Below are 14,727 nucleotides of genomic sequence, written 5' to 3'. Positions count from 1 at the left end.
AAATATAACTCAGCTATGCGGTTATCGTAGTTCTCACATATTTTTGTTTTGTTCGGGTATGATTGTATGAATGTCTTTCAAGGGTATATACTATTTAGACATCTGTCACATCAATCATTTCAACTTTTAAATAGTTATTTAGCTTTTATAACTTTTTAACATATATTTAGTTTTCACCGGTTTATGGTGTTTACATCTTGTGTGACCATATAAAAAGTTAAGACGATTCATTGTGAACAAACGTTTAAATTGGTAAACGGACTATTAGCCCTATAACCCCCTTGTAAACAGGCGTTTTAACCATACAAATAACAGAAATATCAATTAGTAGACTAGATGGCATGGGTATAGTACTATAGTGAACTTATAATAAATAAGGATTTGACATGAAAGAATGGACTTTGTAGATCAAATAGTAAATAAATATAATGTTTTATTCTAATTTCTTAGTAAAAATATGATAGCAATGTATATGCTTGAATGCTATCTTTATATAGGTTTATGATCAACTATCAAGTGTCATCCATGAGCTTAAGTTAAATGATCATATAGCCTGTTATAATATACCATATAATGTGTATACCAGTCCAACTCTTCCATGACTCAGTTCAACCAAATCCACAATAAAACACAAGTAACAAGTGTCAGGGAACCCAAAACGACCTCAAACCCGAACCCAAACAAAATTCACAGACAAACATCTTTCTATGACATGGGTTGGAGTTTCAGCATCATCGTTCATTCGTCATCTGTCCCAAAGTACCTGTCGCCAAACTCTCCCATCCCCGGAAGCACACGAAACTCTTGATTCAACCCTGTTTCTATCTCTGATGTCACTATCTTTATTCTTGGAAACCGTTTGCACACTGCATGCACTCCTTGTGGTGCCTGTAAAAATTTAATGCCCAGCAATATCAGTTTGACTTATTTGGTCAAAAGGTTGACAATTATGAACAGACTTTGACTTACCGAGATCAGATTTAGGAATATGATATTGGCCTCTGGTACCCCTTTCTTTAGAAGCAAAGAAATAGCCTGAACAGCTGAATTGCCTGAACAAATCACTTTCAATTATCAGCACACACACATTATACAATAACCAGTTAGCAAGGTACTGGCGGGACCCGTGAGTTGTCCCTGACAGGTTCTCATGGTCTCCAAACAAAAAATTAATTCGTGAAAAATGTATAAAACTAACCTGTTCCAAGTATAGGATCTAACAACAAAACATGTCTATCGGATATGTCTTGTGGCAACTTTTCATATATTAACTGCATAATAATAGTTCAACCTTGTTTTATCCTGTATAATTTGGGTGAATGCAAACAAAATGCATCTGAATAATAATCTTAGGTGAAAACCTGTTGACCATTATCGCCTTCTCTATGAATAAGAATCTTTCCAATCTTTATACCCTTACAACATGCTCGCAATGCATTTTCCATACTCTCACCACTGGAAACAGATTGGCAAGTCAACAACTTCTACCAAACGGAAAAAGCCCAAAATAAAATATGAGATTGATTTGAGTTTGGATACCTCCTGATAATAGAAACACCACATAATCTCTTACAAAAATCTACTCCTGTGTATACCGACTCTGTTCACAAAACAAAAATATCATGAAGCAAAATAATTAGTTACACAGTGAATTAGCCAAATACGAAAGGTTAAGAAAAAGCTTACCAGTTGGAGTTACCACCTGCTTTTCTATAAATGGTAGATGTCCCAAACCATGCTCAACAACCTGATCAAACCAAATTAGAATTATGCAAATATTAATACAAAATAAGTGAGGTTTCCAAATTCCCACAGTAGAAACAAGAACTAACCAAACGGATTAATCGGTCTGCATAAAAGACAAAATCATGTTTTGTTGTTTGAGCATCACGAATAAGTGTATGCATGCCACGTATCTGCATCAGAGCAAACAGGAAACCATATGACAAAAGAAATATATGATCTTAAAATATGGAATTTGAAAAGTGGTACCTGAAAAGTAGAGTGAATGACGTATAAATTAGGATATATTTTACAAAGACCATGTTGACCGAGTTTTGTTCGAATATGTTGGACAATTAAGTCGATTGCGACATCATTGTCTCCTCCGCGAGGTATGATGATGTCAGCATACTTCTTTGTTGGAAGTATGAAGTCGTCGAATGCAGGTTTCACGAACTTTGAATACTGCATATAAGTTAAACCCAAAACTAAGATAATACTACAATTAAAAATTTATACAAAAGACAAAACTAACGCCAAAATAAATCAGGGCCTTTTCGGACCCTAAATGCATATAACCTAGTTTTTCATCTTTAACATAATATTCTTTTTTCTATTTATTTAGCGAGAAGAATTATCAACTAACCTGATCAAGTACCACACTAATATCTCGTCCCTTTTCGCCTGTATCACGCCTTATTCTCCTTGCAAGGCGTACATCAGCATCTGCACTGAAAATGCAATTGTAAATACTGATGGATGAGCGTACAACTCAATAAATTCAAGTAACTTGACAAGTTAATATATTTCCATTAAAGAAAAGAACCAAATATCAATCTATGATATTAAATGAAACCTGGATTGGTCAATGAAGAAATGAGAGGTAAAAAGCACCAAAAAGTGTTCCATGAATTTGAGTAGCATTAACTTGAGTCACATGGCATCTTATAAAGCAAAAGAACCAAGATGCCATAGACAATAATTTGTGTTATTTCTCTGTGATAAAAAAAATCAACCCCTAAACACCACGAATATAAAAGAGTTCATCAACAGGCCTTTAAAATCATGTTTCATTCATACTATATGAGGTAATTTAAGCTTCTTTATTTGTGTGTATTTCAAGTAACACATCCAAATATCATGCATACGAGAACGTTAAGTAGAAAGAACCGCGTGCTTCTGCCACCATGCCATGTAACCATATGAATGTTAAGCAAAAAGAACCACATTCGATTCATTCATATTGAAATATGTTCACAAGAGCAACAAATTCCTTCAAATTCTGATGCGTAACTATTATCTACTATTCTCACAAATCATTTTAGGAATGAGAAATACAATGACTCTTGGTCCTTGTTTGTTTTTGAATGGAATTATAGCACGGTTGATTTATATAAATCGATTTCAATTGGACACTAGAAAAGAACCATAGTCATAGAGATAAACTGGATGAATCAAAAGAATCTGTTAACCTGTATCAACAAAGATCTTCATGTTCATCAATTCACGTACGCATGGATCATGAAAAATGAGTATGCCTTCCAAAATTATGACATCTGAAGGATTCACCTGTCATGTGTTTCATATGAATTGAGTTGTGTTAAGTTCTTAACTTCTTAATTACACTACAATTTCACCACAAGAAACAGGAGAGACTGATATAGCTAAAAAGAACAAATGAATGCACTTCTGCTGCATAACTAGTTAAAGCAAGAAATAAAGAAAAAAAAAAGATAGACACTAGCAGGCCCTCTATTTTGATGCATTTTAAGCAACAGTGCAACACACTGGTTTCTGTTTTACATCACTGCCTAGTTACGACAGGAATGATACTGGATTCTGAAAGCTTGCTAATTCTAAGCCTTCAACAAAAGAAAAACAGAGGGAGTGTATATACAACATGTTTGAGTAAATTTATGATTGAAGTTTTTGGAGGCATGCAACTGATAGAAGACGAAAATCAACTACATGATTTGAATTAGTTTGTGAATTTTTTACTACCAAACTGAGCAAAGATGAAAAATCAAGAGACACGGATTGACAAGCTAAACTGAGGGTAAAAAACAACTGCATTGATGCGTTATAAAAGACAACAAAGATAAACTTTTTACATGATGAGCCGAACTTTTACACATTTCCAAAGTAAGTTATCAGAACTAACCCTTCGAGAAACATTATTTTTGTAACTCTTGAAGTCATATTTTGGAATATCCACTGCTCTTCCATGCTTCAACATCTCCACAACTGATAATAATTTCTTGTTATCAAAAGCATCTGGAAAAGCAAAAGAGAACTAGCATGAGAAGCGTGAAAACACAAAAGCCAGTTTTAAAAAATTAACACAAATTAGAAGCTAGACAGTCAATCTCGGTGGTATCTCGGTTATCGGTCCTCATGTGAAATATCGGTCAAAATATCAGTCAGAATATCGGTACCGATAATATCAGCGATATTGACAGATATTTGACCGATATATCACCGATATTCCCGACATCAGTGTTTTAAGTCTTAATTTTCAACTTTTAGCGTTTAATGTTGGTGTTTTGAGTCTTAATCAGTTCCTACTTGCTACAATTGTTAGTGTTTTGCAAGTTGCAAAAGGAAAATTTGTTAATAGTAGGAGAGTATACTGAATTGTTAGTGTTAAAGTGCTATATATAAAAATTCTGTATGATATTAAAATTACCGATATCTCACCGCGATAACCGATATCTCAAATATCGGTCCTCGACCGATATCCGATATTTTTCCACATTAACTGCTTAGATTAGAAGGAGACCCTCCTAAGCCCTAAAGATTGGAGGCGGTAAATGATGCATGTCTATCACAAAGAAGATAAATGATTCTTTTTTACCTCATAATAAGTTATAATGAAGTAGTCATTTGAAGTAGCAAACTCACCTGGATGATCGAAGTTGTACTCGTGAACTCTAGTAAATTCTTCAGCTGACAAATTATGATAGAAGGAGTCCTGCAAACAACCATATCACTTGGATAACCAGCTCTTGTGTGAACAAAATACAGCAGACTAGCAATTAAATAGACCAATAGTTGATTAGCAAATAACAAGTTACAACATAAAAGTATGCATCAAGAAAGATGATTATATTATCTGAACAATCGCATACTCTATATATTTATTCTAATATGGTAAGCAAAGAAAAAAAATACCTGGTTCACAAGTACAACACGCTGATCATGAAGCTGCTCAATAATCATATCACAAACTGTTGTTTTCCCTGAAGCTGCACCTCCAGCAACCCCTGGTTGTTGATCATTAAAATTAATAATAGAAAAGCATTATCATAAATAGCATAGCATGCATGAAAATCTTAGGCCTTTCAAAGAATAAATTACACATATAGTGCATAGAGACACCTGCGGTTTTTGTGACAGGAGGAGCAACTAAATCAGAACAAATACGAAAGAGACTTGGATGGTTTTATACTGGGAAATAAAATTTGAACCAAATATAATAAATTCTAATAGATATACAGAAAATACCCAGTTAAGAGAAAATCTTGTTAAAACATAGTTATTTCATATTAGAAAATGATTAGCCTGAATAAAAGCTTGCAAATATATATTTTCTTCAGGAATCATTCTGAACATCTAGCCGATTCTCATGGGAAGGTTGGTGAAGGTGATAATGGCACCCACAACCATTGCTTAAACTATTATTTTTGGTATAGAAAACATATTGCACATGAACTTACTTATAAATAGCAATTGGATAACATGCCAAAACTATACAAGTAATCAAGATTGTTCTTTCTGCAAGACATACCGATGATAAAAGGCTGCTTATGAACATTATCATTCACGGAAGTCGTTGCCTGTCCCGCTTGTGAATTCTTTTCCTGCATCCCATCCATGTGAAATCCAGAAAAATGTGCATTTGATGAAGACTCTATTACATACTCTACTGGTGTAGACCCCATTTACAATAATAACCTGCGGTGCAAAGATGAACAATCATGTATCCAGGCTATAGATACAACCACTAACTACAATAATAAATTAATAATAATAATTAGTACCATTATTATCAATACTATTAGCAATCATATATGTTACTTCTTTATTGTTTCAATAATAATTAGTATCATTATTATCAATACTATTAGCAATTGTATATGTTACTTTATTGTTTCTTGGTTCAGTATTGTAAGGTTTCATGCAAACTAGTCAAGGAGAGGGCCCCTAACATTCCATCATCAATGGTTTTGGTGGTCACTGCAATTATCTTAATACAAGTATCTTAAAATCTAATGCAATTATCAATTCACAATCCTATTATCAGACAATCGACTTAGCCGTGGCGAACTACATCACATGAGCAAAAAGGATCCGAGGCCATTAGAAAATCAAGCGTTTTCAAAGGTATAAGACTTGAACATTCCATTAAATTTCAACACATAACCACCAATTTCAAATTACTATTCAATATAGTCATGGTGCAGCCATGGTTGTAAAAATCCTGACTAGGCGCTGATTAATCGCTAGTCCCAACCCCACTGATTAATTGTTAATGGTCAAATCAGGCCAAAATCGGGATTAATCGAACTTAGTCGTCGTTTTCTGTTGAGGGAGGTTCCGGCCAAAATCAGCAGTTTCCAGCCAAAATGTGTGTGTGATATATAAAACTGAAAAATATACATTAAAGTTTGATCCGATTACTACAACAGTGGATGCAGGCATTTGAATCCACAAAGATAAGGATCACACTGAGATGAGATCTGCATCTATGAATTATCAATGTAGCTGAAATATAAATAAACCTATAGTTGATGCAAAAACAATCATCAATTATCTTCAACAATCTCTTAGCTCCATGTTAATCATTGAAATCAATTCCTAATCCAAATCAATCTCAAATCAACTACAGTCCTTGTTCATCATCATCCCGGACAATATCAACAATTACATTATTATTATTATTATTACTATCAATAATATTATTATCATAACGAATAAAATGAACGCATCGCCGATAAATCAATCAACGTCAGGCACAAGACGGTAAACAGATAAAAACAATCTCAATCTTCAGAATATGCGAATAATAATAACATGAGGGATCAAATTAAAGTAAACATGCAGCAGGAAATGAAACATGAAATGCGAGATTGAAAATTGAGAATATACCTCCGAGATTTGAGATTTAAAAAGTGAAGCACGGGGGAGAAGATGTTATTACGAATCAACTCCCATTCGTACGCCTCATGCGATTCATTCAATTCAATTTATTTATAATAAAATAGTGTAATTTGTAAGGGGCCTGAGGTTGGATGAAATTACGATGATGAACCTAACGATTTTTTCATTTCGTAACTATCAATTAGGTGCCGAATTCATTAAGAGATGTTAGTGTTAATTTTACGTAATTACGCACCGCTAACCTCAAGTGACATGGCGCTTATTATTTCTGGGGCCCCTTCATTAATTCTTTTGCTTAAAATACTATTACAGATTAACTGTCACCAGTGCTTTTTTTATTATTTTTTAATTGTGTGTAATAATATGCAGTTGTATAAAAAGTTTATATCTTCAAAAATCGATGTCTTATCTGCAAAAGTTCTTAACTTGAAGTTGATAAATATATAAGATGTTGATGATGTGTGATAAGTTTATTAGTAATCAAAGTTAAGGTTAATTTTGTATAGTTATTTACTTTTGACAGAGTTTTTTTTCATAAAATAAAATATATGTAATAAAAGTATAAAACTCTATTGTAGATTAAAATATGCAAGATTTTATTGAAAGCATTATCTCACTATTAATTAGCAAATATTGTGCTCTCATAAAAGTACTATCTAATTTTGATTGATTTTCATTGATGATAAGTGGGTGATCTAGCCCATATGATTGGTTCTATTTTTTTTTAATATATATTCACAAGCTTAATGTACAACTAACCATAGGTTAGTGTCCCGTATAACACACGGGTGATATATATAGAAAGCGTTAAATATACATATATAAATTACATAATAAACATTATAATTTTATAAATTATAAGGTATTGCATAATAAATATTAATGAATTGGTAATTACATATTTCCTAAAATACATATATTAGTAAGAATAATTTGTAATTATATTTTAAAAAAATCAAAATGACAGGTTGTAAATCTATACCTATCAAGGAAAAGAGATGTTTAGCATTAATTCATCATAGTTGAATTTGTAAGCCACAAACATTTTAAAAGCAGGGTAGCGAGTTCAGTTCCTACTCACAACATATTTTCATTTTATCATTCCAGTTTAAAAATGTAAATATATAAATAAAGAAGGTATTCTATATAACATGACAAAAAAGTTCACAATTTCTTTGTGACTTTTAAAAATTATCTATTTAAAGACTATTTGGTAGCCTCTTAATGGTTATTAAGAGGCTGCACTTAAAGGTTTATAACCTCTTAATGGTTAAGAGGTAACCCCAAGTTTGAATTGTTAAGAGATAACATCATTAAGAGGCTACCAAATAGCCCTTTAGTCTTTTCTTTTTCTAAAAAACCGTAGGAAGAATTTCCAACGAATGTATGTGCTATCATTTTTCATCATTATGTTTAATAAACATAATTTTAATACCGTCTATTTTTGTCATCACCAAACTATCTCACAATTTCTATCTCTCGTCACTATCGGACCTCCCTTATATTCATCATAGTTTCTTTCTTCATTCATTGTACTCCAGATTTTGCCAAAACGCCTCTTGTCTCATTCTTCTATCAAGAAAACACATACCACGTTTGTGTTGTATATGGCCAAAAATTTGAAGCTCCTTAATCAAGAAACATTGCATGTCACACCCGATTTCGGTTACCCATATGAATATTGCTGTTATTGTTAATTTCTCCCTCTAACTAGTCAAAACTAAATCTCCACGCCAGTTGCGTGAACATTGCCACGACCCTACTTGTTTCATATAAATAACTCATGACGTCTAGGCATTACTCACCGATCTTCAAAAAGGCTGGCTTGTTTCTCTAGTCTATGGGAATTGGGTTCTTCATGTTCCATCTTAGACTAAGGGGCTGTTAGGCAAGTGCCGAACGAATGAATCGGTAAGAGGTCTGACTAGTTAAGAGGTTCTGAACCAGTAAATGCTACTGTTGTTTGGTTTGACCTCTGAATCTTATACTTTTTCTCACTTCTAAGTTATAAACGGTTCAGGCATTTCATCAAACACCTTGTGAGCAAACTCAAATTTATAGTCATTGTTATTAATTTCAATCCTGTTGTGATTAATCGCCAAGATCACATCCATTAGCACTTGCATCCATTAATTTCACATCCAAAATCCCTGCCATTATCACTTATATCCATGATTAATTACTTGATTTCAATTCGCTTTATTCATCACCACTTTTGATTGAGTACATGAAGTCGAAAGTCGTTATCTATGGTGTTCGTGTAGGAAGCCGTTCGCGTATAAAAATAAAACGCTTTTAATAAAAAGATTACAACACATGGAATCAAACCTATCTAGGAAAACAAGTAAATTACAATACGAATTACACCGGAAAAAATCAAAATTACAATACAATTGAAATAAACTAATGCAAGAAAGGTGTAAAAGAAGAATGGTGTCGTGGTCTTTGTGGCCGAGGATCGTGTTTTACACGGGGCCCTTAAAACAAATTCCGGGTCTCTCCCCGTTTTATTTCCCAGGGTACAACGGCCTAAGCAATATGTACTGCCGCGGAGGGCTCTAGCACCCGAATGATACCTTAAAGAAAATGATGAAGATGATCAAGATTGTTGGAATTCTTTAGGGAGAAAGTTGGAGAAAATACAAGAGAGAATGTGTTATTTTGTGTGTTTTTTTGTGTCTACAACCAAGGAGCTCCCTTGGTATTTATACTAGTAGAAAGTTGAAACCATTCAACCATCAATAATGAAAAAATTGAAACACTCCAATCAATATTAACCAAGGCATTTAAGTTTTGACCAAAACTTAATGATGTTAAATGGTATTGACTAAATCAATGGTGTTTCAACTAATCATATAATATAAAAGAATTAAAATATTTTATTTATACAAAACGTTTTTATAATTTTGCTTTTACAAAATCAAACCCTTCTAACATGCTCGTTAGAATATTAACCGATTTCTTATACAAATATAATTGTTTCTAACACGCTCGTTAGAGAATATAAATGCTTAGACAAAACGATTTTCAAAACCTTTGGTTTATAAAATAAACTGTTTCTAACACGCTGGTTAGAAAATAAGATGTCTTATACAAATATAATCCTTTCCAACACGCTCGTTAGAAAATATAATATATTTAGACAAAACTATTTCTAGGCGTTCGATTTATAAAATAAACCACTTCTAACCTGCTCGTTAGAAAAATAAACGCTTAGATAAAACGTTTCTAAACTTTGGTTAATATAAATTAACTATTTCTAATATGCTCATTAGAAAATTAACGTATAGATATCAACGTTTTAAAACTTTAGTTTATAATAAACCGTTTCTAAATCGCTCGTTAGAAAAGTTAAATATTTAGATAAATATTTTAAGGCTTTGATTTATAAAATAATACGTATTTAACACTCATGTTAAAACCGTTGACGTTTACACAAAACGTTTATTTATTTTATAACATTAACTTGTTTCCAACGCACACGTTAGATTGTCAAACATTTACAAAACATTTTAAGCAATGTGGGTTAAGAAAATACACAATTTTTAACACGCTCATTAGAGAGTAAAAGTGTATAAGCCTTTATTATTTAACAATAATGATATTTTCTCATATTTGTTAAAACTAAACGTACACAAACATTTTATGGTTTTAGAAAATATCTTTTCTAAGACGCACATTAGAAAATACATGTTCCAAAACATTTGAAACCAATATTATTTAGCCAATAATAATTTCTAACACGCTCGTTAGAAAGATAAAACGTTGACAAATGTTTTATTATATGGGTTTTTCAAAAAAAAAAACCTTTTTCAAACATACTCATTAAAAAAATATCAAGTGATTCGAAATGCATTTTGAAACATTTATATATTTTTATATATAATTCGACTTAACGAAACATAACCAAAACCCATAAACCCGAATGTGTTTAATCAAAACATTCATTTTCGTATTCTATATTGTTCTCTAATAGTTAATCCGACTCATTTTTATGCATACATGATTTGTTTGAAAAATTATAACGAAAGTTTTTCAAACAGACATATATTTTTAACCATTACGATAATCCAAGATCCTTATATTATTATTACTTGAAAATAATAGATTGTTCTAAGAATTCAAGATCCTCAGATTCTTAAAATAGCGTTACTCGATTACGATGATGTCATTTTTTCTGAAAAATAAACTATGCTAAGTTAGTTTTTCAAAAAATACTAATAGTGGTCGCTCCCACTAAATTAAAGTTACGCAAAACTTTTTAATCCGAACACTCGAATTAACCCACCGAAGGTGTTCTAAGTCCAACTTTGAAGGGACCAAACAATGGGTTTTTCCAAGAGTTTAGCGTTAAAAAATCCGAATTGTAACCGGTTTCCGTTTCTGCAAAGTCGCTCCTTTGAATAGAAACGGAAAAAAAAAATTTTAAAAACACAACCGCGTGAAACAAAACTAGTTTGAGTCACACGAGAATGTTTTGAATACACGAACGGTGATTTTTAAAAAAATTGTTTTAAGATTGTAGGAAATCGTTCGCGTATAAAAATAAAACACTTTTAATAAAAACATTACAATACAAGGAATCAAACCTATCTAGGAAAGCAAGTAAATTACAATACGAATTACACCGGAAAAAATCAAAATTACAATACAATTGAAATAAACTAATGCAAGAAAGGTGTAGAAGAAGAATGGTGTCGTGGTCTTTGTGGCCGAGGATCGTGTTTTACATGGGGCCCTTAAAACAAATTCCGGGTCTCTCCCTGTTTTGTTTCCCAAGATACAACGGCCTAAGCAATATGTACTGCCGGGGAGGGCTCTAGCACCCGAATGATACCTTAAAGAAAATGATGAAGATGATCAAGAATGTTGGAATTCTTTAGGGAGAAAGTTGGAGAAAATACAAGAGAGAATGTGTTATTTTGTGTGTTTTTTTTGTGTCTACAACCAAGGAGCTCCCTTGGTATTTATACTAGTAAAAAGTTGAAACCATTCAACCATCATTAATGAAAAAATTGAAACACTCCAATCAATATTAACCAAGGCATTTAAGTTTTGACCAAAACTTAATGACATGTTGAATGATATTAACTAAATAAATGGTGTTTCAACTAATCATATAATATAAAAAGAATTAAAATATTTTATTTACACAAAATTTTTCAACAGTTCGCTCGGTGTGTGGAGGCGGTAGGAAGGTGAATTACAACGATAAAGAATAGTGATGGTCGATAGTGATAAGGTGAAGAACAACGGTGAAAAGTCGTGGTGAAGAACGGTGGTGGATGTGCTATGATAGTGACGTGGGATGATGGTGAAGATCTGTGGTGGATGTGTTGAACCATTCAACAATGTTTTGAAGCTGAATCATTTAGATATGCGCTGAACCATTCAGATATGGATTGTTAATGAAACAAACAATCTGAAGTCTGACCGAATCAAACTTCAGAGCCATTCAGACTCGTTCAGAGCTTAAACAAACTGGCCCTAAGTGTAATGGGGCGACATATTGGAGAATTTTGGGCGATGTTTGCCGGCAACACCACCCCTCCCCCCGGCAATATATGGGGCGACAAGAGGGGGGGACATGGATTTTATCGCCTGTGTGTGTGTATTAAAAACAGTAATAAAATAATGAAAGGCGGCTACAAATGGCTACAAAACCACTACACATCTAAAATAAAAATTGTCCGTCTACTGACACCATGTCAAAAATTTCCCCTATTTTATATCATTTCACTACCATAGCCTAAAAGGTTTGATGGTATGGAATGCCACCTCATTTCCACCTCACTTTCAAATCTAGCAAAACAATGAAACGTAATCCTACTTTACACTCTATGTGAAAAATGGCACGTCATTAATAATTTTTTAACTAAAAATACGATACTAATTAAAAATACCGTATTAAATAAATAATACAATAATGTTTTAAATAAAAATATTAATATAGATAGCTAAGTTGTTTACCAAATGTGTCAAGACTAAAATATGAGCTAGGGCAACAGTTACAAGTACCAAAGAGGTAATGAGTGAATAAATAATTCAGATAAAACAAAGTTATTTATGAAATTATCGAAATGATTTATTTATTTTTATTATAAAATAATCAATGTAATTAAAAATAGGCCTATCATATTTGAACCATGTGTCCATCTCAAAAGATAAAAGCCTGTATAGATAGTTGTAGATATATTTTGTGAATGTTAATTTAAATAATTGATAAAATATTTTTAACGATTAAAAAATGTCCTCTACAACCTAACGAGTTGTTAATGAGCTTTAGCTTAATTGACATTGGAAGAGAACTGAAGATTTGAGCTACACTGTAAGGTCTTAAGTTCGAATATGATCCTAATCGGGTTTTTCTGCATTGGGCATTCAGGCGGCGAGTTTCTTCTAAAACAAAAAATGTTAGACTTGGACTACTTAACACTGTCTACGATTACAAGCATATGAGGTCGCATAATCATTGAAGTATCAGAATAGCTACACTTTATTCGTTAAAAAAAACTAAAAAAGAACAACATAATGAATGGTTGAATCAAGTATTGGGTGTACGACTCAAAATCTCAAATAACATGGGCCCGTTTGATGGATTTCCACTTCTCGAGGTTTGTAGAAAATATAAAAGAGGATCCTTGATGATAATATTTTATATAGTTTTATCGGCAAAAAAAAAGCTTTTTGATATTAAAGATAAATGATTTTAGAGAGTGCGAAGATCTTAATTATTGTATGTATCATTAAACTAAACCAAAATGAATCCAATAGTTGGGGTTATATACTGAGGCCACTTTCTAATTATAATCATAGACAGAATAAAATATTTAAATATGTTTGTTATAATTAAAGTGAAACATATAAACTGGCTAAATTGCCTGCCAATAGCATATAGCTATCCCAATAATTTGATTTTAATGAAAACATGGATCTCTAAGTTCAAAAATAAATGGGATAATAACACGGTGAAACGTTTAGAGCACCTAGTTCAATGTATGGAATCGGTCTTATTCGAATCCCGTGTGGCTCTTTGATGACGAAAAGAGAAGAGAGAGAAATTTCCGGATGTTTAAACTTTAATGGAAGTAACATGTGACGAGAGGGAGGAAACAGAAAAAGAAAAATAACTCTAAAAAAGTAATGTGTAGATAAAGCAGGAAGGTAGTCTTATTACTATTTTGGATGTTTTGAAATATTTTATTTTTTTTAATAGCACTCATCTTGTATATTAGTACTTTGTTCTAACTTCTAAGATCAAGTCTTTGACTTTTTTGTCAGATCTTCCCATGTCTTCACTTTAGTGTGTTGAAACCTATTCCCGATTGGGGTAACGTTTCTAACAACACTCGTGAGAATGGTGATCAAGTGTGTGATTGTGAAAGTAGTGATAGTATGATAGTATGAATAATATGTTTCTTATATCTTGTATTAGTTGAATGATAAGTGGTCTTCCTTTCCCTTATATAGGGGGGAAAGAGTTATACAACATGTACAATGGGTATATTGATATTATACATTTCCTCTAGTTCTTCTTTTCTTCCTTCGGTCCAATTACTCCATGGCTCTTTATCCCCCGGATCATGCTTTTTGTCTTGAGACAATATGTCTTAGGCTACCAACCGGGTCAGTCGCACAGGAGACAGTTTCCCTCCAAATCCATTTCCCTCCAAGTGGTTTTCTAGAATGTCCTCCTTGTTGGGCCTTCTGTATTGGACTCTTGTTATCTTGTTGGGTCAGAGCCTACTTATGAGGCCCGTCTCATGGGTAGGCTCTTCAAGTCCCCCCAGTCTATTGCCCTTGTTATTTATGATAAGGGTATTAGACTCGATAACTATTGTCGCT

The 14,727-nt window shown here is 32.7% G+C and overlaps 1 protein-coding gene across 1 annotated transcript; it reads right to left on the bottom strand.

The window, feature by feature from the left end:
* Positions 1-538: 538 nt before the first annotated feature.
* Positions 539-5,672, bottom strand: LOC143589415 (uridine kinase-like protein 4). Its single transcript, XM_077070178.1, has 14 exons — positions 5,510-5,672; positions 4,894-4,985; positions 4,624-4,693; positions 3,884-3,996; positions 3,195-3,291; positions 2,369-2,448; positions 1,993-2,187; positions 1,833-1,916; positions 1,687-1,747; positions 1,540-1,600; positions 1,362-1,455; positions 1,199-1,271; positions 970-1,052; positions 539-888 (listed from the first exon to the last, which is right to left on the bottom strand). Exons 1-14 carry the CDS (start codon positions 5,661-5,663, stop codon positions 739-741), a joined length of 1,407 nt encoding a protein of 468 aa, XP_076926293.1. The 5' UTR covers positions 5,664-5,672; the 3' UTR covers positions 539-738.
* Between the last annotated feature and the right edge of the window lie 9,055 nt (positions 5,673-14,727).

This window comes from Bidens hawaiensis, unplaced genomic scaffold, assembly GCF_021521415.1.
Source record: "Bidens hawaiensis isolate Kalapana, Puna unplaced genomic scaffold, B.hawaiensis_p1.1 tig00037558_1, whole genome shotgun sequence".
NCBI classification, from domain to species: domain Eukaryota; kingdom Viridiplantae; phylum Streptophyta; class Magnoliopsida; order Asterales; family Asteraceae; genus Bidens; species Bidens hawaiensis.
This window is presented reverse-complemented; position numbering and strand designations above follow the sequence as displayed.

What these genes read in the sequence shown, in the direction of transcription:
- LOC143589415 (XM_077070178.1), bottom strand. Translation starts at nt 5,663, where the DNA reads ATGGGGTCTACACCAGTAGAGTATGTAATAGAGTCTTCATCAAATGCA. An exon ending in GTGTTGTACTTGTGAACCAG is followed by an intron (nt 4,694 to 4,893) that starts GTATTTTTTTTC and finishes GGTTGTTTGCAG; the next exon opens with GACTCCTTCTATCATAATTT. An exon ending in TATTCCTAAATCTGATCTCG is followed by an intron (nt 889 to 969) that starts GTAAGTCAAAGT and finishes AAATTTTTACAG; the next exon opens with GCACCACAAGGAGTGCATGC.